The sequence below is a fragment of the Polypterus senegalus genome, chromosome 3, assembly GCF_016835505.1.
Source record: "Polypterus senegalus isolate Bchr_013 chromosome 3, ASM1683550v1, whole genome shotgun sequence".
In the NCBI taxonomy this organism is placed as follows: domain Eukaryota; kingdom Metazoa; phylum Chordata; class Cladistia; order Polypteriformes; family Polypteridae; genus Polypterus; species Polypterus senegalus.
Genome location: NC_053156.1, coordinates 215,976,365 through 216,003,247, shown reverse-complemented (window position 1 = coordinate 216,003,247; position 26,883 = coordinate 215,976,365). Strand labels below are relative to the sequence as shown.

At 36.4% G+C, this 26,883-nt stretch overlaps 1 protein-coding gene across 1 annotated transcript; it reads right to left on the bottom strand.

Annotated features, from left to right (window-relative positions):
- Positions 1-1,951: 1,951 nt before the first annotated feature.
- On the bottom strand, positions 1,952-25,572 carry rpl7l1 (ribosomal protein L7-like 1). The gene is made up of 7 exons (XM_039748439.1): positions 25,475-25,572; positions 17,547-17,655; positions 13,452-13,615; positions 10,715-10,852; positions 9,645-9,754; positions 6,362-6,575; positions 1,952-2,604 (listed from the first exon to the last, which is right to left on the bottom strand). The coding sequence occupies exons 1-6, from the start codon at positions 25,555-25,557 to the stop codon at positions 6,367-6,369; spliced, it is 813 nt and encodes a 270-aa protein (XP_039604373.1). The 5' UTR covers positions 25,558-25,572; the 3' UTR covers positions 1,952-2,604; positions 6,362-6,366.
- Positions 25,573-26,883: the final 1,311 nt, after the last annotated feature.

The following is a 26,883-nucleotide window of genomic DNA, read 5'->3' as shown; positions in this document are numbered from 1 at the left end:
TTCTGCATGACACACACACACCAAGCACACACTAGGGACAATTTAGGATTGCCAATGCACCTAACCTGCATGTCTTTGGACTGTGGGAGGAAACTGGAGCACCTGGAGGAAACCCACGCAGACACAGGGAGTCTTTTCAAATGTCTCCAACGCAAATCATGTTAACATTTTAGCAGTCAATATAGAACCTGGTCTAATCATTACAATATAAAACATTTTTGAATAGAGGATAACTTGTTTCCATGGAATAGTTTAAATTATTCAATGTTTGCAACCCACATACATCTGATAACATATTATAGGTAACTCATAGGGGGTTGCGATATTGGCAAAAAATTACATCTCAATATTTTATGGGATTTTGATGATAATAGACAATATTTTTTGTATCCTTTAAAAATGCACTTGTAAAAGTCTTACTGATGTCTAGCTTGGTCTTGGTAATAGGATATTAAATGAAACTTACTAATGAGATTAATGGAAACAACAGTTAAAGAAAACAGGTCTTATTTATTTACTTAAAATGTAAGTAAAATAACACAAAAAATTGCAATCACCAGTCAAAAGTATTACTGAGATCAAAAAGAGCACAACGGTTTACACAAAAAAAACTATTATGAGAGCAGTTTAAACAGATATTTACCCTTAATGTAAAGAAGACATGAATCCAAAGGGAATAAAATACTAATCATATTTGAACTGCACAGCATGAACATTACAGACTGGGTAAGCAAACTGCTCTGCTGTAAGGTGAATTGTGTAATTCTTTTTCAAATACTGTACAGAAGAAAAAAAAACACTCAAACCTATGACATTTTTAAACAAATTACTAACTTAAGTTCTGTCCAGTACTGCACAAAGATATCTGAAAACAAAACAATCGTAAAATTCTAATAAGGAAACTTTGAGTTGTTTGGCAGAAACACCAGTCTGTCTACAGCCTCTGATTCTAGAGCAGCTCGGTCACGTTACATTTTCTCCAGGGCTGAAAGCCCTCGACTTTTTTTTTGCAAGTTTCCCCAATTTGTGGTAATGTATTTCTTGTGCTTTCCACCACTCAAGTGTATTTACATCTGCTTTTCCTCTTTTGCTCCTTTCCCTTGTGTCATAACCTGCCCCAGCTTCCACAGCCTTAGGGGCAGGGTGGTTGGGATGAGGAGGTGGGGATCTCTGCGAGCATTTTAAATAATGAAAGAAAAACTGTGCTTTGGAATTTAGGACCCTCAATCAAGACAGCTTGCAAAATAAATGTGCCTGATAGATTATTTTTATTTTGTTAAGAAGCATATGCCTATTTGAAGAAATTATGTAATTTGTTCACGTGGATTAATAATTTGCCTGATACCTAAAGGGCTCTGTACTAGTTCAATTTCACTTATATTGAATTTTATGGAGCAGCCCAAATTACTAATTAATGACAATATGAAGCCAATGTCCAAAACAAGGAAGCCTCTTCCAGTCGATAATGTGTAGTGTACTGCCAACATTAGCCCCACTGTTTGTAATCATGCAAACCATGAGGTCTTCTCACAGCCATGTCATGACATTTTTTGCTTTTCTTGCTGTATGGCACTTTTTTTGCAGAATGATTCTGCTAAAGTTTACAGAGTGTGTTTATGTACTTATATCTTGGGTGATTTAGACTTGTCATGGACAGGTGACTCCTGAAGCTTTTCGTATTTCTTCATACTCTTATTTCTGATATATTTTGCAGATTGTCATCTTTTGAGCAACATCAGTCTTCTGAAAGCTAAATCACCTACACGCGAGTGATGATGACCTACATCCTGCAATTAAATCTAACAACAAAGATTGCAAGGCTGGTGCTGATTGCTCACTCAATTTTAGACAGATATGCACTTACCATACACACCTATGTGCTCGTATCCCGTCACTTTACACAAGACAGTGAATGTGTGAACTCTCAAGGCATCTTTTCGTTTTTTTCCCCCCCCTAAGTGAGTGACATACTCAGTAATTTCAGCTTGCACATTGCTAAAACAACAATTAAGATATTATCATAGACGTTAAATATCATACACTCCTACTCATAACTTAGAATCTTTGATATTTCCAAACATTTTTAAATGATTGTAAAAGACAGAGCCTTAGGAAAGCTTAACACATTTAAAACATGACTTCACTGTAATGAAACCAAGATCCCAAAAAAATACTGGTAAGACATAATTAAAAACTTTCAGTTGCTCCAAGTCTGTAGCCCTCATAGAATGAAATATTCAAAAGATACTCCATTCAAAAGAACTTTAATATACATATTTAAAACTTTAATGTACACTTCATACAATGCAAATGTTTTATTTACACTTGGTTTGTTTATAATAGTAACAAAAGTATTTAAGGTGGTGTTCAAAATACTTAGTAGTAACACAGTCTACATCATCAACAAGCTTGTAGATTGAGTCTTCATTTTAATTCCATACTTAATACATTTTTTAAATTCTTGAAATGTTTTGGCAAGAAACCAAACAGTCACTTGTTACTTTCATCCAAAAATCTTATTCAGCAGTTACTACTCAGTTTTGTGTTCAGTTTTACACAGTAAAACCAATTCTGTCCATTTCCATTCATCCAATTTCTGACCCACTGGAACAGAAAGAAAAAGTTATTACAACCATGTTACCAGAGTATGAAAAAGTTACTTTTCACTATTTTAAATGTTTACAGCAACATGTATTATTTTTGCATCCAAAACAAGAAAAGTAATCAGCAGTGTTGTTCTGTATTCAATCTGTAGTAGCAGTTGTAGTATCAACGTCATCCATATTTTTCCAAAATCTTTACTAAGCCCTAGGGACTTCCAATCAGGGTTTTTTTATGATTGATACTGATCACCGATTTCATGTTTCTAGAACTGGCCAATTCTGATACCAATTTATTTTCTTTATACATGTATTTTTTAACACCACAATTACATAAGAAATGGCAATTTTAATTAAAGGACAAAAGGAAAGGCCTGAACTCATTTTCTTTAAATTTCTGCCTCTTTTCTTGCACTCTACCAGTCCTCACCATGCACAGCATGTCTTTCCAGGTTTCCTTTTCTCAGCTTATCACTCCACCTTCTTTAATGTAAAACAAAATATTCATCTGTTTAAGTTCGGCAACAAAACACCATATGTAATTCCTTAACTACTGTAATGCCTTGTGTATAAAGGGGCACAACAACTAAATTACCGTAAAGCTTAGAAAAGCAGGTTCTGGGAAAAAAAATTTTTTTTTAAGATCTGCTTTTTTACCAATCAAGTTATTTGGGGTGAAAACTGGCAGATCTCAATCAAAAGCCAATTGACTGGAGCATCACTGCTAAGAACATTATAAACTACATAACATACACAGTCAATCACATAGAACAAAAGTGAAAAAATGGCTATTGCACGTGAGCAAACATGTAAATGGAAGAAGTCCCATTCTAAAAAGAGCACATCTGCCGTTCAACAGAAAGCAACTTTGACACACACACACACACACACACATATATATGTCTCCTTAAAGTTCTTTTTTTTTTTTAATTAATGTGTAGTTAGTTACAAGAAGTGAGAAAAAAATAGGGCCAGAACGAATCAGAAAGCAGTGACAGCCCAGGGGCCTCATGTATGAATGATGTGTATGCACAGAAATGTTGCGTAAGAACTTTTCCATGTTCAAATCGCGATGTATAAAACCTACACTTGGCGTAAAGCCACACACTTTTCCACGGTACCTTGTCGTACACAAGTTCTCCGCTCGGTTTTGCAGACTGGCGGCACCCAGCTTCAAAGCAGTGCTACTGTTCCTGTGTGGTTACTCTTTATTTTCCTGACGTGGCTTTACAAATACACTGAAACTAACCGCATATTGTTTATTAGTGTAATGCATCTGATTGTAATTAACTTGTAACAATATAATGGTCCAGGGAACAGCCATAGTATTCCAAATACCATAACTGCTTTAGCGTTGTTACTCTCACTGCACCTTTTTCTTCTTTCAGCTGCTCCCGTTAAGGGTTGCCACAGCGGATCATCTTTTTCCATATTACTCTCACTGCACCACCTGGAGTATTTATATGACTGTATCTGAGTGGGGAATCACAGCAGCAGCTGATCGGAAAGAGAATTATCAGTATACAGCATCAAGCCCACGCTGCCTCAGCCACGGCAAAACGTTTCAAAGCCTTTCCTGTACGGACCTCGCGGTTCAGAAACAGTTTCATCCCAAGGACTATAAACACACTCAATCAATTGCTCCTTGTAGAACTGTTTGTACTTATAAGTACAATTACCCCACTGTAAACTTGCACTACAGTTATATTACACAACCTGTGCCACTTTATAAAGCGCGTATTTACATATGACGACAGTATCATTTGTAAGATGAAATGCAGCAAAATATGTTGATTATATTATACAGATAAAACTTTAACTTCATTTAAATAATCTGTATTGTTAATAATTAAACATGTGAGGACACGGTGCCGCAGCGCTTGCATGTTCATGTATTGTTCTTGCCTCACGCTGTAGATTTGCTGAGACGGGGGCGACACTGGAAGGATAGATGGATAGAATAATTAAACACGTACTATGAAGATATTTCAATGTTCCTTAAAAGTTTTGAAGAATCGTTGTTGTAAGCTTACAGATGGCTTAACGTCTATTACAGAGCTGATTGTGTGGCGATTGGGTATTTGGGGAAAGAAAACTAAGGACAAGAATTGAAGGTTAGTACGTTTGAAAGAGACCGTACTGCTACAATAAATTATTTCATCAAAGGTCGTGCATTGCGCAGCAGCATCTTGTATGAGACATGAACAATCACTGTGCCATCGTGTTCTTAATAACATGCTTTCATTCCAATCATCATGAAGATATCACATATACATCTCAGTATTTTAATTATTCAGAGAGCTGTAATATCACGAATGTAATGGATTCTGTGTCCTGTTGGAGAAACAGAAAGAACGGAAGCACGTAGTGATTAACACACATACAGCACATTGAAGATCAAATACAAAACAAAGCATTTAACATGCTACTTTAGTTACGATGGGATTTGAGAAACTAGGAAATTAAATGATTTTAATTTTTATGACAAAATAAACTACGTGATTAAAGTGGATATTTCGAGATTGAAGTTAACATTTCGCGCTTTTTTCGTACTCTGTGCCTTTTTTTCTCACTGTACCCTAATAAGCTTCCATATGACACTCAGATGGTGGGCTACGTCTCGCCTTTTCACGGCAACTTTGATAACTTTGACTTGTTTTTTATGTCGGGAATTGTGCAACTTTGTGAACTTGAGCTTGTTTCTCCAACATGCTATGTCACTCGATCAACTTCCTTTTGTTAATTATACCACTGTATAAACCAACAAATAGTACGTTTTTCTTTGCCTCCGCTTGGTATTCGCTGAAATTCTTATATTTTCCCTCTTGCTTTTGCCATTGCCTTTTCACAGAATGCTGCGTTTAAGGTCTATTTATATCGATTTGCATATTCAAAGAGGCGTAATTCTGGGAGGAGACGGGGCGGGACAGAAGGCGTGTGCACGTGCGTTAGTTTTCACGCTGATTGGGATTTATGGAGTGTAAGAACGTGGAAGTTGGAGCACGCACAGATTCCTGCATCTGGAATTTTCTGTGCATAAGCACATTTCGGCTTTTGTGCTTACGTCATGTTATAGTGCGAATTCTACGCACGGCGGCCCCTGGATTGGAGATTCTGTTTACTTCAATATCCATACCGACAATCTCCTGAATTAAATATATTAAAACGTAACTAATTACACTGGCCTACATTTTTACTGTACTACAAATTCTGTATACATTCATTTCTAAAGTTTTGTATGGAATGGTATAAGATTTGACATTTTTTCTCAGTTTTTTGTTTGTTCCTGTTCCTAAAAAAAAAATATCCCTCTGGAAGAAATGGTGCATTTTCTGAAAGAAGTACAAGGATGCCAATATTTTTGGCCATGAGTGGATGCATGCTAACTCATGCATACAAGGCAATTTATAAACTGTAAATAATGCAATCCAGGAAGGCTGTTTTTATGAGAAATAACAATGCAGTTTGAATTTTTCATTACTTTCAAAAGTAGGCAGGCACTGCGATGAGTTAAAATAAATTAAGGCGTAAATTAGAAGTGAATATATCAGGAAAACCAAGGAGAAAAGAAAAAAAAAAATACATATATAAATGCAATATCCCAAACTGTGAAATAGGATTACAAACCATGGGGTATAATACAATAAGTTACTTAATCATGTGCTTTGTGTATCATAGGACTTTAAAAAGACAACACCATTATAAACAGTAAATATGCAATTTTTGTTATCAAATTTTCTCATGAAATGGTATATACTTACTGTTTTTAATTAAGCTGTCTGATAACTCTGTTGATGTCTGCCCCCCGTGGCCCTGGTTCACCAATGTCACGCAAAAGTCCTGCTTTATCTTTTGCTGCATGACGAGCCACTGATAATTTAAAAGGCCAAAGGAATAAGCTGGCTTCTTTAAAGTGTTTTCCACATGAAAAAATTTCATGAATGAGGTCTTCCAAACAGATTATGCCATAATTTCCTTGTGAAAAAATATTTACATACACAGTTATTTAGACATCTGACAATTTCGATTAAAGATACTTTCAAATTACAAATGCTCACAATTGTTTCCATGCTTTTATAATATAAGCAAGTTAAGATACAAACTCACTCCCACTACAGCAGCAACCTCATGATTTACATTTCAACTTTTCAACCTTTTTAAGGTTATACATTCTAAATATCGATAAAGACTGAAAATCGTTAAAACAATCATTACAGGAAAGGCTGAAACTATATAAATGAAGATATTGAAACCAACGATGTCTGCAGTCCAAAAATTGACCTATACAAATGATCCAGATCAAGAAACATCTAAATGTTTATTACTCAACAAGAGCTACAATTCCCAAGGGCTCAACTTTATTTTAACAAATAATTTTCTTTTTAATACAGATTTCACACTAAACTTTACAAAAGACCCCATTATCACTGAGGTAACAACATACAACATGGGCTGCAAAAGCCATACTGCTATCTCCTAGTACCCTTCAATAAATTTTCACCACGGAAATCTTTTCATAATAGTGTACTTTAACTGAAACTAGTATGGATACATTCAGTTTCACTTAGTTGCATTAAAACTTGGTTACAAAAATTACAGTTGATACTGTTTTATAATTACAATTTATGGACTGAGCAAATACCACAAGTCATGTAGAGCTTTTTTAAAAGTGTAAAATGATAGTTGTACTGCTAGTCAACAGCACCTTTTGTCTCCTGCCCTGGAGTAATCATTTATATTTATTTAGTTGATGTTTTTAACTAACACAAAGTTCAGATGTTGTGAACATGGATCCATGTGCATCTCTGCTGCAATTGTCTGGCGGCCTGTCCAGGACTGTTTTCTGTCTTGCACCCTGTGCTGTTGGGATAAGTTCCTCTGACCTAGATTAAGCTGATTTAAGTACATTATGTGTTATTGTTTCTAATTTTGGAGTTTTAGTAAGTTAAGGGGCTTCCTTAGGGTGACACTGTAAGCTAGTAGTGGGAACCTAACCCCAACCACATAGTTTACAGTCTAAAAACCAACCCACTTTGCTCCAATTCCCACTTTGAGAAGTAAGAAAGAAACCTTAATTGAAAAACTGTTGACCTGTGTTGGAATTCCACACCACTTGGTTCCAGATTGCCGAAAGAAAAAAAAAGACCACCAGTACAGTGAAAATCCGAAAAAAATGTATGAATAAACTACTCTCTTTGACATATCTTTTTCACACAGTGTTTAAATAAAGATATTAACTATACAGACTGTATTTCTAAAATCTGGCTTTTGTTAGAGAAGTTCTCAGTTAGTATAAAATAGCCTTGATTCAACGTTACAAATTAAATTCAAAGTGGATGTCCTTTTATTACACCGGTGGCTGGGTCTTACCAATTTAACAACAGAGTTCCTTATAGCAATACTGAACAGATTAATACAATAGCTTCCTTTAATCAGCTAGGTTTGATTAAGTTTAATAGCTGTGAAGCATTTCAATTAAATCAGTCAGCATAAAGATAAATATTATATTCTAATTACATACCTTTGACATTTACTACCATCCAAAGGTCCCAAAATAGTTAATCATTAAAAGTCTTGTGTAGCTACCATTAAAAAAAAAAGACTACTATTATATAGAGAACAAAAAAAAAAGATGTTTTATGCCCTTATTTCTAATATAAATGTGCTGGTACAAAAAATGTCAGGATGTCCTAGATTAACAGGCAGGCAATTTCAATCACATTTTCTCTTATAATTTGTACATCCATCTGAAACTGGCATCAGATTTTATACCTTTATGATACTGTGGTTATCTCTACAATAAAGTGCTTTTTGTCCAATATTTCATAAGAAACTATGATGGATATACACTTGACTTGATAACTAAATGAAATATCCTTTCTACATTAATCTCCGAGATACTGTAAGCAGTTTTTGTATGACTTTATAGCACCTTTAAAGGGCACTTGTAAAATATAGAATGGAAAGCTTTCATCAGTGCCAAAGGTGAAAGTTTGAAAAATACCAGACAAAAGAGACAGGATATTGCACCAATTATCTCCAGTGAGATGGTAAAAGATAACGAGTAGAGAGCAGGTTGAGGAGATCCTGGAGAGTTGGTGATATGCTCTAGAGAGGAGAGGAATGAAGGTCAGTAGGACTCAGACAGAATACATGTGTGTGAATGAGAGGGAAGTTAGAGGAATAGTGAGGATGCAGGGAGTAGAGTTGGTGAAGGTGGAGAGGAGTTTAAATACTTGGGATCAATAGTACAGAGTAACGGGTAGTGTGGAAGACAGGTGCAGGTGAAAGTGTAGGCAGGTTGGAGGGGGAGAAGAGTGTCAGGAGTGATTTGTGACGGACAGTGTAACACATAATGCAAGCAATGTAATGTGGCAATGCATGCCATTGGCTGCTTTGAACTATACTATACCTTGTAGGACTATAATATGTAATAGGTATGTCAATTCACATAGTGAAGAGGCTCATGGGACATAAAAAGTGACATTTGTCAAATATTTTATGTTGATTTATGTATGAAACCATTGCTTTGTGTGCTTTTCAGAAAACTGAGTTTTTTGGAAAAATATTCAGCCTTGAGTCAAAATGGGTGGGGAGTCTATGGGGGGAATTCAGCCCTCAAAGAATTAAAGATGTTAAAATTTGCATTAGGTGTGATGAGGACGAAGGGGATTACGGACGAGTACCTCAGAGTGTCAGCTCAGGTTCGACAATTTGGAGACAAAGCCAGAGACGCTAGATTGAGTTGGTTTGAACATGTGCAGAGGAGAGATGCTGGGTGTACTGGGAGATGGATGCTAGGGATGGAACTGCCAGGCAAGAGGAAAAGATGAAGGCCTAAGAGAAGGTTTATAGATGTGGTGAGAGAGGACATGCAGGTGTTTGGTTTGACGGAGTGAGATGGAGAAGAAAAGAAGATATGGAAACATGTTCTGCTGTGGCAATACCTAACGAGAGCAGCCGAAAGAAGATAGTAAAAGATAAATTTGAGTTAATGTTCTATTTAGACACCTACTTCTTAAAAATGAAAACAGTTCTTCTTACCAAGGTGTTGCTCAATAACGGTGTTGTCAGTCAGAGGGACTTTCTTCTTCTCAATTTTACCTTGCCCTCTCTTTAAGATCAGCTCCCGAACAGATTTCAGATTAGGAAAACTATTAAAGAAATAAAAATGTATATTGTTTTAAAACAATTGACACACTGAATTTTCTTTCTGTATATTTTTAAACTCCAGGTTAAAATTTGACGGCTGGAAAGTATATAATGTAATGCTTGTACTTATTGTTAAATGGTGCGACTCAAACCACCTACACCTGAACACCTGCAAAACCAAGGATCTGGTGGTGGATTTTAGGAGGACCAGGCCCCCTATGGACCCCGTGATCATGAGAGGTGACTGTGTGCAGAGGGTACAGACCTATAAATACCTGGGAGTGCAGCTGGATGATAAATTGGACTAGACTGCCAATATTGATACTCTGTGCAGAAGAGGACAGAGCCGACTATACTTCCTTAGAAGATTAGCATCCTTCAACATCTGCAATAAGATGCTGCAGATGTTCTTTCAGACGGTTGTGGCAAGTGCCCTCTTCAATGCAGTGGTGTGCTTGGGAGGCAGCATAAAGAAGGATGCCTCATGTCTGGACAAACTGGTAAGGAAGGCAGGCTCTATTGTAGGCATGTAGCTGGACAGTATGACATTCGTGGCAGAGCGACAGGCGCTAAGCAGGCTCCTGTTAATCATTGAGAATCCACTGAATCTACTGAAAAGTATCATTTCCAGACAGAGGAGCAGCTTCAGCAATAGACTGCTGTCATAGTCCTGCTCCACTGACAGACTGAGGAGATCGTTCCTCCCCCACACTACGCAACTCTTCAGTACCACCCTGGGGGGTAAAAGTTAACATTATACAAAGTTATTGTCTGTTATACCAGCATTTTTATCACTCTTTAATTTAATATTGTTTTTTCTCAGTATGCTGCTGCTGGAGTATGTGAATTTCCCCTTGGGATTAATAAAGTATCTATCGTTCATTGTACTTTAAGTGTCCCAAAAAAAAAAAAACTTGTGATAAAAGCAGTTTAATCGTTAACAGTTGCCTTTTTAAACTCACCCCCATGCTACATATGGTGCCACTACCTCCAGCTCATCCAGAGTGGTCTTGTTTAGCTTGACAAAGCAGCCACTGAAGATTTTTCTCAAGCGCAGAAGCTTAATTACTCTACGCACCTTAGGGCTGACACCTTTGATCCTTAAAAGAGAAAATAATGGTCAATAAATACGACAAAAAACAAACACTTGTACTGTGTTAAACTATAATAATTACAAAGATTATAACCTTGAGTTTTCTCAAGACCAAATTTTTTTTGCAGATGTACTCTACATGCAAGGACTACCATAAACACTACTTCAAAAAATAATGGTATTTTCTATGATTGAAAAAGTCCAGTTGTAGACATCTGTATTTATGATAGCTGGTGGGCAAAATTAAATTAAAATTTGAATCCTTCAACTGATAATGCAAGACAATTACAAAAAAAAAATCAAACTGATACAGAGACAAATACATCCTTAAATTAACACAATTCAATCTGATTGTCTGCTGGTTGATTAACTATCGCTAGTGATAACTGGAAAAATCACTGAGGTTTTATTTTTGTTGTTGTTTGGTCAGGTGTGGAGCTACAGGAGAAAGGAGAGGTGCAAACTATATTTCAATTGTAGATGGTTGCACCCTATACAGGTGGAATCATAAAAATCTTTATTTTTGTTTGATTTAAATAATGTTCACACCCCCAATTGTGCTCATAGTAATTAAACGGTTTTGTCTTTTTCGATGTGACTAAACAAGTCACCAAAATGGAGTTTAACCACAGGAAAGAACCATATCTAAAGACCTCAATCTCACCCACTATCACTTTTTAGACATATAAAGTCTAGGAGAGTATACTGAAACATAGCCAAAAAGATGCATCACCATGATAAAGATCCTAAATATTTCAAATCTATTTGGTAAAACTCCTAAAAGGTATAATTTCAACACTGAATTTGCTTATTTACCCTCAACAGTTCAAGATACTGTGGCATTTGAGAACCTTGTAATGTGAAACTATGCAAAAAAGTATCAGTTTAAACTGCATTACGTTAATAAAAATAAAAATATTCTGTAAACAGGACGCTTTATATCAGCGATCCAACTACTGGTAGCTGTGAAAACTTGTGAAGCAATATTTTCACAGGGATAAGTCAATGTGTGATCACATTACAAATAAATACCACAGTATTTTTCATTTAAAACAATTACACCTAAGAATGCAACAGCTACACATTACAGTAAATGGAACTTCATCTTGCAGAATGAAATGACACAGGTTCACAATGTAACCAGCCAAACACAGGTTATAGCGATCAAACATATGCAGGTAACCCCTTCACAGCAAGATATTTTTACAGTTTAACTTACTAATTTCATATTTTACTTGTTCCACAGTGCTGGCACGCAAGTGCACTCGTTTCTTACCCCACTAGTGGCAGCATGCATGTGCGTTTGGCTTAATGAACTGACTTAGGGGCATGGCAAGTACACGGCATCAGATGGGGTTGGCCACAAAGATAAAAAAGAGAGGGACAGGTAAAAAAAAAAGGAGAAAAAGGAATCAAGAAGTGAGTAAGTACAAGCTCAAGAAATTCAAGAGCGCTACTCAAGTTTACGATAGATGCAAACAAGAGAGAGAGAGAGAGAGAGAGAGAAAGAAAGCGAGCACCATCTGGGAGGAAATGTCTGGATCTGCTGAATAACTAAAGGAGTAGTGAAGCCAGAAGGCAGCTGGTGTAGCTCCAACAGTTTTTAACCCAAAATAACTTGTAATATTAATGATACAATATGCACTTACACTAAAATATTAACAACTAATATTTATATGATTTTTATGTGAAACAAATCATTTCATTAGTAATTTTAAACCTTCTACTGAAGGAGTTCCTAATTGGCATAACCAGTACTTAATACATTCCTGCATTGCATTTGCCAGCTTCTCATGCAGTATTTTTGGCGATGCTTGACAAAACACAACCACAGGTAGTCTGATATTCTTGATGTGGCAAAAAACTTTCATCAGGTTCAAACTAGAAATCTAGTGAATGAGAGGGTTCTGAAGTGGACTCTTCATGCAAATAAATCAATCATTCTGGAAAAACTATGGAATATATCTAAAAAGAATAAAAATATTATAAAATAGACTTAAAATAAATCATTTGGCTATAAACCAATGAATCAACCAGAGTAGATGTATGCATTGATTGACACTATTATACAAATTCATTTAATATAAAATGGACCTAGCACCTTTAACATTTGACCACATCATGCTTTAACAGACTTTGTAAGAGATGCTCCCTTGGTGCTGCAGGTGCAATAAATGATGCAAGTGGACAAGCTTTTCTCCTGCTTGATTACTGACTAAATGTTTTTTTTTTTTATCAGATTTGTCCTGTTAAAGGATATGTTTCTTTCTTTAATTAAAATTTTGATTTCTACCACAAAGGTAACTAGTACATATAGATAACACGTTAGTTATCAGAGTTTTTTTAAGGATGTGCCATCATTCAAAAAGTTTTCGAATTAGCAAAGACACTGTGGTACAGATTTGGTGGGTTTCCACCAACTTAATGTTAAACAGAAGTCAACTTTTCAAAAAATTTTTGGGTTCTGTGTCTAAACAATGATGATCCTTTCAGAAATGGTAAACCATTTCGTTAAATTGTTAATAATACAAGCTACCCCTTAAAATGACTAATTCATGTTTTAATAAAACCTTTATTATCAAGACAAGAAGCAGTGAAAAACTTACTGTCGAATTCGAATAACAAATCCAAGAGATGAAGTAACAGGCTGTGTGCGACGGAAAGGTTTTTGTGTTGACCGTCTTAATCTGGTTTCATCTCGGAAATTTACCCTGCTTTCCTTTAGGAAGTCTTCAAAACGCTTGAACTTCAGTTGTTTACCTTTCTGTAACTGGAAAACATATTGTCACAAAAGTTTAACATTTCTGACATTTCCTGGCATGTGGTTCCAAAATCTGCTCAAGGCAAACTACTGAGCAAAGTATTCTATAAAAAACACCTTGAAAAACTGATAAAACATACATCATATGTAATAGAAGTACACAAAGAAATAATTGTAATACAACTGTGAATAATTATAAAGTAAGCAGTTTAGCAACAACTTAATTTTATATTTACCTTTTATACAGAGCTACTGTAACAGCCAATCTTAGAAAGTTAAAGCTTTAAGTGAAATTCATATTAGTGTTTGCTGAATTTGAATAGAATTTTCTTTTATTGCCATAGACAATGGTATTGCCTTTAATCCCTGTAAGTTAATAACTTTCTTGCTATAACTAAGATGCAGTGTGTTAATTGAGTCAGTTATTGTTTAGAAAATGGGTTCCAGTGCTAACAAGGACTGAAAGATCCATTTACAGCATGAAAATGGGATAGGCATACAGTTTTCTGTCCGTCTAGAAAGGTGTATGAGAGAACTTAAAGAAACAAACAAGATATAAGCCTTAAACAGAACTTTTCTTTTCTTGCAGTATCAATCTTTTATCTATTTTTGTGTGATCTGTTTTACTTTGAATTTTTACTAGTTTTAAAACAAAGACACTTTGTCTGTGGAATCATTTCAACACATCAGGCTTTTTGCCAGAATCCCATTAAGCATACTGAAGCTGCAGAATTTTGGTAATTTTGGGTAAACGCAGCTACTAGCACCATGCAACTAACAAGTGAAAGCAACTTCAGAAAATTTAAAGAATTTAAAAAATACTAAATAGTGAATTAACTTTAAGAAACTGTAATACATTGTAAATGATTTCTCCTGCATGGTCTGATTCTTTTTTTTTTAATTCAGCAGGTTTAAATTCCTCATTTTCAATCAGCCTGTATATGAATGTGAATGATCATATTTTCAAGGGTCTCAACTTGCATGCCTGAATGTCTCTATCTTGTAATAAATATAAAAATGTTGGTGCAAACAGAGTATATATGTATGCATGAATAAAATTATTTATACACAGCACTGTGAGAAGAACACTGCAAAATGCTTAATAAATATAAGAAACAGCATTTTGTTGAGTCGGTTTTACTAACAAAATATATGTTTGCTGTCAAAGTATGCACAGGAATTACAACCACTTTGAAAATTTGATAATAGCCGCACACTATACATAGACAAGGTACTCTGCACGAAGAACACAAGTAACTTGACACACAATGGTGTGTAACGAGGCTTTAAGGTAGTTCAGTGTGTTTAAAGTGACCCCAGCAGAGTGTATGTGAACTACTAATGATATTCTCATGATAACATAAGGCTACAAATGATTTTGGTTGCCACTTGAACTTGAGCATCTTTTATGGTATGTTGCAATAAGCATGGCAACAAATATTTTCATGATTTTTCAGGTTAGATTTGTTGAAGAATCGGATCAGATTCCAGCGTTTCTTTACTTGTATGTTAGACAGAATTTTTTGCTGGTATCAGCCCATTACTTTTCTAAAGTATCTGGCTAGTGCCACCTCTAGCACATACTTTTTCTTGACTTTTCTCTCCCTCCAATCTATATTCCACAGGACACATTGGAAAGGTATTTGTGAATTGCTGGACAGAAGTATGCCTATTGGAATACTGAACCAAAAGTCAATTTCCAGAGGCTTTCTGAATTTAATTAGGTGAGATACGGGGTAAAAAAAAAAAAAAAAAAAAGGGTAAAGAATAAGTCAAAGCATGGCTGGCAAGATGGCATCGACATCTCATGAGGGAGCAAAGCGAGTGCAGAAAAGAAAATACTCAGCAGATGATGTTTTGTGCATTATCGCTGAGTCAGACTCTGATTTTTCAGAATCTGATTTTTTTCAGAGTGATCAGGAGATCAAACAAGAGAGTGAGGAACTGGCACCAGCTGATGCTGCTCAAGCTGATCGGCTGCCAGTGGCACGGATTCGCGCAGCCTTGCACCTACGACAAGATACATGTGGCAGGAATACTCAGACATTGACCCATGGGAGCCAAACTGGCTACCGGACTTCAAAAGACAGCATGGCTTGCTGTTGGACATGACAGATTACCAGCCGTTAGACTACTTAAAGATGTTGTATCCTGAGGCTGCCTTTAAGCTACTGTCAGACGAGACATACAGGTATGCGATTGCACCACATTCTTATTTTTCAAAGTGGAAACCCACTACAAAAAACAAGATGAAGCGCTTTGTGGCATTACAAATAGAGATGGGACTAGACTGGCGATATAACTTCAGGGAGCATTGGCCCAAATCTGCTTTGTCCCCGGGTAGCTTTGGACAGGTTATGCCGCGTGAGAGGTACGTGCTCCTGCAAAGTTTTATTCACTTCTGTGATAACCAGAAGCAAATCCCAAGGGATGAGCCAGGCTATAACCACATGTATAAAGTTCATCCCCTGCTTGACATTGTGGAACCAACATATAAGCAATTTTATCAGCCTGGCCGGGATTTGTCTGAGGATGAATCTATGATAAAATAAAAGGGATGCCTTTTTTACTGCCAATATATGCCAGACAGGCTCACAAAGTATGGCATAAAGGATATTTTGTACTGGCAGAAGCAAACACTAGTTTCTGCCTGAAAGTAATTACATATACAGGAAGGTATTCCTTTCAAATATAGAACTGTCCCTTGACAAGTCAGGTTGTGCTGGAGCTGCTTCAAGGCTATGAACATTTGGGTCATGTTGTGTACATGTACAATTTTTATACATCACTAGAATTTTTCATGGAGCTACAGAGCAGGGGACTTGGGAGCTTGTGGCACAGTGAGGGTGAATAGGAGACACATGCCTTCACAGATGAAGCCAGACAGGCTGAAGATGAAAAGAGGTGACAATCCAGTATTCATGCGGGCGGAAAACTTGGTGGCAATGGCATGGCACAATGTCAAACGGGTGACTTGTCTCTCTACAGTACACACTAACAATATATGTGAGAAAATACAAACCTGACTGTGTTGTGTGCAGCAACAGACAACTGAAAAGGAGGCGCCAGTGCAACACATATGGTAAGCAGTGCAACACGGCAATGCATGCAATTGGCTGCTTTGGGCGATATCATACTTTGCTGTGTAACATGTATGTGAAATCATATGTTGATTTGATATGTTAAACCATTGCTTTGTGTTCTTTTTTTTTTTTTTTAAAGTTAGTCTTTGGAAAAATATTCAGTCCTGGGGGAAAAGAAATAAAAACAATTAGCCCTAAAAGAGTTAAAGCTTCATGTGACCAAATTTACCAAACATATCATGGCAGTTTGGTCGTACAGTGCAATATGCATCAGTTTCACTATCTGTGTCAACGTCTAATAACCATTTCACATTGTCACAGTATCACTTGATTCAACTAGTAGTTCAGTTTAAATGTATTCTAAAAATTAGTTTTACAACTTCTCTTTTACAGGCTACTGTGTATTTTGGTTGAAAGCTCCGTTCTACTTATCAGAATACTGATTTACCATAGCGTGGCAAAATGCATAGAAATATTCATGATTTTCTTGAGCATGACGTTATTTTATCTACTAGATGGCAATGAAACAATATCCTGAGGGTTATTTGGGCTTAATACTTTACACAAGATTATAACCGCATAACCCAACGTCTCTACATTATATTCTGAGTCCGAGGAGGTTAAACAAATGCAGTACCGTTGCCTTGATTAACAACCGGAATCCTGATCTATGGAGAAAACTAACCAACAACATAGTAAAACCTACACTAAAATCTTACCAGTTTCTGGCAAATTAAAAACATTATTATTTTATATAGGCAGCTTTGAGTAAGACTTTTAAATCCCATCATTTTGGACAGCCAGCTTCCACCTTTCATACAATGACAGAGACACCAGTAGTCTAAAGTAATAAATACCTTTCTCTTTCCAAGCAATGCTTGTTTTGCTTGAGTTGCTTTGATCGCCTGATAGGCCTTTCTTTTCTTCAAAAGGTTCTCTGGGACCAGTTTTATTTTTCGTTGCTCTCTGTGGGGGGAAAGCATAAAAAATAAAATGACCTTTTTAATAACATCAAGAAAATAAAAATTTGTATTTAACTTGTTTTCTGCTTAGCAAGTCTATAAGCAATTTGCCAATTTACTCTCTGTGAAGAAGATAAGTGAAAAACAATTAACAGAATAATAGGTTGAAATCTATTTTTAAGGCAATGAAGAAAAATACACTTATGCAGTGCTGTAAAGAACAAGCTGATTAACATCTGTCTGAAAAGAAAAATATAATCTGTTTTACTACTGCCAAAGTAAACAGGAGCACAGCACTTTGTCCTCATGATTTCCAGAAATTTTTTTTGTTTAAATGTAACTACGGCAAAGCTTATTTTCTGCTTTTCCAATTAGCATGTAATGTATCAATTTATTTGCTGCAAAGATGATGTATGCTGAACATTTTCGATTAAAAAAACGCTAATCTGAATCAAAATTACACGGTAAGATGAAACCAAGACAAAGCTTTTTGCCCTAAATTCAGAGATATGTGTGGCTGAAATGTAACACTCCCCACATCTACACAGAAGTATGGTGTGGATGTGATTTTCATCAACAGATTATCGGCATCTAGTTAAAACAGAAGTACATATTGTGAAATACACAAGTCAATACTCCCAGAAAACCTGTTTTATTCTGCTAAAAAATACTGAAACTTTGACAAATGTTCATCTCTTCAGAGCACAATAAATGCAAACATATATCTAGAATAATCTTGGAGAATAAATGAATGTCCTGCGATGGCTCAGCAAAAGCCATGAGGAATAGTTGTTGGGGAACAACAAAGTATAGCATATGAAATGTTTTATTTCTGTAAGAATTCAGCAACAAGTATGGTAAATCTAATATGGGGAACTTAAACATTACATGTTTTTACTAATTTTAAACCAGGGAACAAACTGAAAAATGATACATTTCTGCTAATTTTAACTGACAAGTATTTATGTGTTAAATTTAATAAACTGGGAAAATTGAAACAAAAATAAGCATATGTAAAACTCTAGGCACCCTTTCAGTTTACCCACCAGTGAGTGCTATTTTACGCTACATATTACAAATGTTTAGCTAGAGGTGGAGATTCCTGGGCCGACCTACTTGGATGGCTGCCACCATGACCATCACCATGAAAAGCAGAAAATGTGATGAGACATTATGTAATCACTTCATTGAGCAAAGGTAACTTTAATTACATGCCGAGTAATCAGAAGGAAACCTTTCTTGAAAGCAATCTTATCACAAATGTCACCATCTGAAATATGCAACTCAACATTCAGAAAAACCAGAGGCATTTTTGGACAACATTCTTTGGCCTGATGAAACTGAAATTGAACTTTTTTGTCTATAATAACTAAAAGGTGCATTCTGAGAAAAAAAGAAGCACTAAAAAAAGCCAACTAATAAGAATTAGCATGGATATATTAAGATAAAAGACATCCGGTGGCACAGAAAATATTGCGTGCATAGATGGAATGAATGTTAATAGGCATCAACCAATCCCGGACACTAATGTAATGTCCCAAAGTCAGTAAAGAAATCAAAGTCAATTGAAAGGTGGGTTATTACAAGACAATGACTCAAAAACTATTTAATATTAACCATGAACTACTTTAAGCAATTATAAAGAGTTTGGTTTTGGAATGGCAATTGAAAACCTGTGGGTAGAATCTTTTTTTGTTTTTAAACAAGAAGCTTTTTCCAGGAACAGTGGGGATGAAAATCCTAAAGCAAGAGTATAAATACAAGACATGTTCAAATGTTTTGATTTCTGCAAAATGTGTTGCTAAGTATTGGAAAATATCTGCATATGTTATGTTTTACTTGTTCCAATCTGTTAAATTCAGCAAATGAACAGTAATTATGCATTAATATATGTAGAAATATGTAACCTTTTGTTTCTTCCAAATGTTGTGTTAACAATTTTTTACTTTAGGAAATCATTGAAACATGTAATTTGACCAAGCTACTGGCAAGTGTACTATGTAAATTAGTTAACATACTGTACATATACATCTCTCAATTATATAAAAAAAATCCTTTGATGCAACAAGACTTTTTGGAGATGAGACTTTTGGAAAGAGATTTTTTCAAGTCTCGTCTGCCTTGAGAATTTTTCATGTCACACCCTCCTCCCAAACATTTTCAAACAAGACCATGGTCCTCTAGCACTGAGAAACGAGGAAGTCAAACGAATTAATGCCAAAAATGACAATCAGTTACATGGAAAACTGGCTAAATGTGCATCAACAGACTATGCTGAAACAGTTGGTGGTGATCGTGCGGAACATGAAAACCAACAGCGTACAGTATCCTGAAGAATATCTACAACCATTAACAATGTCTGGTCTTTCAATACAAGAATTACTGGAGAAAGGATGTATCCAAGAAAGGTAATGTGGTACATTTTCCATGGATAACATTAGACAACAAAGGAGATCTTGATATGCCATTCGTATTAAAACGTTAACAGTTTCCCCGATAGAATAGCTTTTGTAAAGACAATTACAAATCTCAGAGCCAAATATTTGAAAAAGTTGTTTTACTTAATAGAAAGAAAGAAACGAAATTCAACCACAGGCAGTTACACATTTTGTTGATGCATATGTAAAAATTCTCATGAAAATAAAAATCTGTTTAAATTGTACATCCGCATCTCCATAAGCGAGCGGCAGAACCGCAAAGAGGCTAGCACATACAGCAGGCCCGCGGTTGGCGAGCGAAGCACGCAGGGGGCAAAGCCCCCTAGTACATATTAATAATAGACATACACTCTGTATATACACAGTATATATGAGCGTGCATGTGTATATATAGCTAACATACAGTGGGTACGGAAAGTATTCAGACCCCCTTCAATTTTTCACTGTTTGTTATATTGCAGCCATTTGCTAAAATCATTTAAATTAACTTTTTTCCTCATTAATGTACACACAGCACCCCATATTGACAGACAAAAAAAAAAGAATTTTTGAAATTGTTACAGATTTATTAAAAAAGAAAAACTGAAATATCACATGGTCCTAAGTATTCAGACCCTTTGCTGTGACATTCATATATTTAACTCAGGTGCTTTCCATTTCTTCTGATCCTACTTGAGATCACCTTCATTTGAGTTTGATTATACTGATTGGACTTGATTAGGAAAGCCACACACCTGTCTATATAAGACCTTACAACTCACAATGCATGTCAGAGCAAATGAGAATCATGAGGTCAAAGGAATTGCCTGAAGAGCTCAGAGATAGAATTGTGGCAAAGCACAGATCTGGCCAAGGTTACAAAAAAATTTCTGCTGCACTTAAGGTTCCCAAGAGCACAGTGGCCTCCATAATCCTTAAATGGAAGATGTTTGGGACGACCAGGACCCTTCCTAGAGCTGGCCGCCCGGCCAAGCTGAGCTACCGGGGGAGAAGAGCCTTGGTGAAAGAGGTAAAGAAGAACCCAAAGATCACTTTGGCTGAGCTCCAGAGATGCAGTCAGGAGATGGGAGAAAGTTGTCAACCATCACTGCAGTCCTCCACCAGTCAGGGCTTTATGGCAGAGTGGCCTGTTGGAAGCCTCTCCTCAGTGCAAGACACAGGACAGCCCGCATGGAGTTTGCTAAAAGACACCTGAAGGACACGGAGATGGTGAGAAATAAGATTCTCTGGTCTGATGAGACCAAGATAGAACTTTTTGGCCTTAATTCTAAGCGGTATGTGTGGAGACAACCAGGCACTGCTCATCACTTGTCCAATACAGTCCCCACAGTGAAGCATCGCAGTGGCAGCATCATGCTGTGGGGGTGTTTTTCAGCTGCAGGGACAGGACGACTGGTTGCAATCAAGGGGAAGATGAATGCGGTCAAGTACAGGGATATCCTGGACAAAAACCTTCTCCAGAGTGCTAAGGACCTCAGACTGGGCCGAAGGTTTACCTTCCAACAAGACAATGACCCTAAGCACACAGCTAAAATAACGAAGGAGTGGCTTCACAACAACTCTGTGACTGTTCTTGAATGGCCCAGCCAGAGCCCTGACTTAAACCCAATTGAGCATCTCTGGAGAGACCTAAAAATGGCTGTCCACCAACGTTTACCATCCAACCTGACAGAACTCGGAGAGGATCTGCAAGGAGGAATGGCAGAGGATCCCCAAATCCAGGTGTGAAAAACTTGTTGCATCTTTCCCAAGTAGACTCATGGCTGTATTAGCTCAAAAGGGCGCTTCTACTAATTGCTGAGCACAGGGTCTGAATACTTAGGACCATGTGATATTTGAGGTTTTCTTTTTTAATAAATCTGCAACAATTTCAAAAATTCTTTTTTTTTGTCTGTCAATATGGGGTGATGTGTGTACATTAATGAGGGAAAAAATTAATTTATTTTAGCAAATGGCTGCAATATAACAGAGTGAAAAATTGAAGGGGGTCTGAATACTTTCCGTACTCACTATACATAGATAAATTTGAGTTTGTCTGGTATCCAAATTTTGCTCATCCTCTCTCTGAGACACTATTATTGCGTACTTTTAGCCAAACACTTATTCAGCAGAAGTGTGTCAAGAAATACTACTGGGGTTCCATCAAACCAATTGCAATGCACCTACTTAATGCCTCACTGTAACTGAAAAAGCAGAACTTTTTCTTCTTTTTAGTTTGTCTTCTCTCAGTCATTCTGATGTATTTACATTTACATGTATGCACCGCATAATGTTTGTTCAGACGATGTCTGACTACACATAGGTCAGTGGTAGTATAAGGTTAGAGTTCAGAAATACCTGTCGGAGAACTTGATATAGCAGAGGTAGCGAATGCAACAGCCTCCAACATGTTAAACATGTATCTCATGTCTCTTGTATACAAAGTGATCGTGCTCCCAGGTGTATAATGTCATGCTACATATACAGTTGCATGCAAAGGTTTGGGCACCCTTACTTAAAATATCTGTTACTGTGAACAGTTAAGTGAGCAGAAGATAAACAGATCACCAAAAGTCAAACTTATTGATCACACATTTATTTTCATCATTTAATGCAAAATTAGTGTACTGCTTTTGTTTTTTTAATAATTGTACTGTGAAAAAAGAAAAGAGCACCATGTAAAAGTTTGGGCACCCCACGATATGTCAGGCTTCAGACCTTAAATAGCTCTTTAGGGCTATGGCTTTTTCACAAACCCAAGGTGATGCAAACAGCAAAGCTGTATTAATTCTCCAAGTCCTCAAACCTTATCCCAACAATCAGAGGCCATGGGCTCCTCTAACCAGCTGCCTAGCACTCTGAAAAATAAAAATAATTGAATAATTCTGAAAGAACTCGCTGGATTGCTAAAAAATAAAATAAAATCTGGTTGGACTGCAAAAGACGTTCATTGAGAATTAACAGACTCTGGAGTTGGTGGTGTACTGTTCTACTGTGCAATGACACCTGAACAAAAATTTCCTTTATGGTAGAGTCAGCAGAAGAAAAAAACCTTTTCTGTGTCCTAGCCACAAAATTCATCACCTGATTTTTGCAAATAATCATCTTAATAAGCCTGATGCATTTTGGAGACAAGTCCTGTGGACTGATGAACTCAAAATAGAACGTACAAAGGTATGTTTGGAGAAAAAAGGGCGCTGAATTGCAGTAAAAGAACACTTCTCCAACTATTAAGTACTGGGGTGGATTGATCATGCTTTAGACTTATGCCAGTGGCACAGGGAACAAGTCATTGGTAAAGGAAAGAATAGATTAAAAAAAATACCAGCAAATTCTGCCAGCAAACATCACACCATCTGTAACAAAATTGAAATTAAAACGAGGTTGGATTCTACAAGAAGATAATGATCCATAACACACCTCAAAATCTGCAATAGAATACCTCACGAACCACAAGCTGGTGGATTTGCCATGGCCCTCACAGTTCTCTGACCTAAACATCATTGAAAACCTGTCGATAGATCTCAAAAGAGCAGTGTGTGCATGACAGCCCAGGAATCCTGCAGAATGGGAAGCCTTTTGCAAGGACGAATGGGTGAAAATACCCCAAGTAAGAACTGAAAGACTCTTGGCTGGCTACAAAAAGCGTTTACAAGCTGTGATACCTGCCAGAGGGGGATGTTACTAAGTACTGACCATGTCGGGTGCCCAAACTTTTGCTTCAGCCCCTTTTCCTTTTTTTGGTATTTTGTACCTGTAAATAACTGAAATAAAAGTGTATTTTTGCTTAAAATATTAAATGTGTTATCTTTAACTTTTAGAGATCAGTTCTTCTTCTGCTCACTTAAATATTCACATTAACAGACATTTTAAACAAGGGTGCCCAAACTTATGCATGCCAACTTCTAATGCCTTGATAGTCATAATAAACGCCTATTAAACTTTTTATTTGTAATTAGGGAAAGTTACCATATAACAGTGTATGATTCTGCTTGTAGGCAACAGCACCCAGTTTCATGTGTTGAACCTCTAGCATATTGTAAAACAATCTCTGTTGAATTTTATGTTGAAACTAATGAATGACAGGGCTGTATGAGTACAGTATATTGGCTATTTAGTCAATGTAGGTACACTACTGTATCCAGTATAACTTTGCCAAGTGTTGTATACTATATGGTGTTTGCACAACGTCCAAATTATATAACATCTTATTTTAAGTATTGTGGATGTTAGGCAATGAACTTTATTTATTTAATGAGCTTCCATAAAACGCCAAATAGCCATGGGCTAGATACACTTTTATCTTATGGTTTGGAATACTTTAGGCAAAGGTATAAATGACTCTTTAGCAGCATCTAACAGAAGACATGGCTGCTTTGTAGTTCTCAATAAGATCCGAGGTCCAACAGTTGTTAAAAGTTCTCATCTCCCAAAATTCTTAAATACAAGGTCTAACTGCCTTGAATTTAAAAAAAAAAGTTATCTATATTAATTATATAATCAGAAAAATAAAACTTTTTTTAATCATAGGTTTATTTTCAATTTATCACTATAACTGCCTCATTTCGTTGCTAAAAAAATGCACTGCTTAGGTGCAAATATCAAGGAACGCCAAAAACACCCATTTGTTTTTGATACAGTCAAAACAATAAGTTAACAAGCAAGTTGAGGACACCAAGTAGCGTCTATGTATTAACCACATGCAACTTCACAAACAAATGAAATAAGCATGGCAATTGTCCTTAGTATCAATACAAAAAACTTTTAACTCTTTGTATTAATACCATTTTTGAGGCAACATTCCAGTGGAATGTGCTCGAGTTTCTAACTTCTGAATACGGTGGAGTGGAGTTTTGTTTTAGTTTTTTTCTTTTCTCCTTTTCATGTATAAGAACATCACACAAGTCAGAAGTTCAGCGGTGGTTGAAATAAAGCCAAATTCATGCGGAACTGCTTGATACAAGACGCATCTCAGCAGAAAATAAACTCTTATTTTATGACAACGAACAAAGATGCAGCTAGTTCGTCATATCACTTCACCGCATGTAGAGATACAACCAACAACGCTGTGAAGTTATTTGTTTAAAAATGTGGTTAAGATATTCACGACGTCCAGTTTTATGAACATTAACGTGCCGCCATGCCCAGCTTTCAGCAATAAACTTTTAATTCAATAAACCTCATGAATGACACTTGTTAAGTCGCATCATTAAACCCAAGAAGCAGTGTAGCTAGCCAAAATAAGCCCACCTCAGGTTCTACAACTATCGCAAAAATAAAAATACACATACAATTACCTAAAACCCATCAGATATAAACTTGCGATGAGTAAAATATTTCTAATTTTATTAATATACCACCGGATGGCTTTAGATGTGTAATTTTTAAAGAGAACATTTTACTTACTCTGGTTCTGCCATGTTGAACGCTTTGTGGTCGTCGCGTCCTGATGACGCAGTTGACACGCCGCCAATACTTACGAAAGTCATAATGGAATACTGCCATCTATTGGTTAGGATGAAACAGTAAGTGTTACTATTTTTACAAGAAACCCAAGTGTATTATTTATAGAATCAGTATGAAGATTTATTGGCCGTGTATGCTTGTATACAATAATTTGACTCCGTTTTTAAATGACTAAACAAGTATAGTTAAATGATAGATATAAAAACAACTGATAAATACAAACCTAAAATAAAAATAAAACAAAGAATGTAAACATATTTGTGAATTTCCCCTTGGGATTAATAAAGTATCTATCTATCTATCTATCTATCTATCTATCTATCTATCTATCTATCTATCTATCTAGCTAGCTAGCTAGCTAACTATATGCATGCAAAGTGCAAAATTGTGCAAGAAATACTGAAATAAATTCTGAATTAAGCATTAGAAATATGTAGAAATAGTGCATGATATTTAGGGTCGGGGTGCCCAGACAGTCAGAACGGCCATTTGTGAGCTTGACAGCCTTTGGAAAGAAACTGTACTTGCATCTGCTTGTTTGGGTATAACTGTGTAATGCCTGGCTGATGGGAGAAGTTTAAAGGAGTTGTGGCCTGGATGGAAGAAGTCAGTGATGATTTTGCCTGCCTGCTTCATAACTCTGGAATAACATAGGTCCTGTATGATGGGAAGACTGGTGGCAGTGATCTCTTCAGCAAATCTGACTATTCTTTGTAGCCTGTTCTTGTCATGTTTGGTCAATGATCCAATCCACAATGTAACAGATGAGTTTAGGCCAGACTTGATTGCTGTGTAGAACTAAATCAGAACTGAATGAGCTGCTGGAGGAAGTACATCTGCTGCTGTGCCTTTTTTATGATGGAATCTATGTTGCCTTCTTTGTAAAGTCCCAGGTGAGTACAGATCCCAGAAATGTGAAGATTTCCACAACAGACACATTATTGTTAAGTATGAAATGAGCAGATAATATTAGGGCAACCCTCCTGAAGTTTACTGTCATCGTCACAGTTTTGAGTGTATTAGATCCAGATTGTTCTGACCACACCAAAGGACCAGCTGCTCATCCTCCCATCTGAATGCAGACTCGTCACCATTTTTGATGATTCCGGTGATGACACAGGGGTCCTTAAAGGTGTAGTCATTATTATACTGAGAGAAGACTAGTCGGGAGAGCACTTATCCATTGAGGAAACTAGTGCTTGATCGTATAGGAGCTAGGGATGTATGGAGGAATATTTCGGACAAAATGAAATAAATAAATAAATGCGTAAATAAATAAAAGTACTGTGAAATGTGAGCATAAATAAATAAATGTGTCATGAAATGAGAGCCTTAATAAATAAATATGT

Coding starts and splice junctions, on each gene's coding strand:
- rpl7l1 (XM_039748439.1), bottom strand. CDS start 25,557: ATGACTTTCGTAAGTATTGGCGGCGTGTCAACTGCGTCATCAGGACGC. Junction 17,656..25,474: donor TTCAACATGGCAGAACCAGA/GTAAGTAAAATG, acceptor TTCCCCCCACAG/AGAGCAACGAAAAATAAAAC. Junction 9,755..10,714: donor GCACCATATGTAGCATGGGG/GTGAGTTTAAAA, acceptor TTTCTTTAATAG/TTTTCCTAATCTGAAATCTG.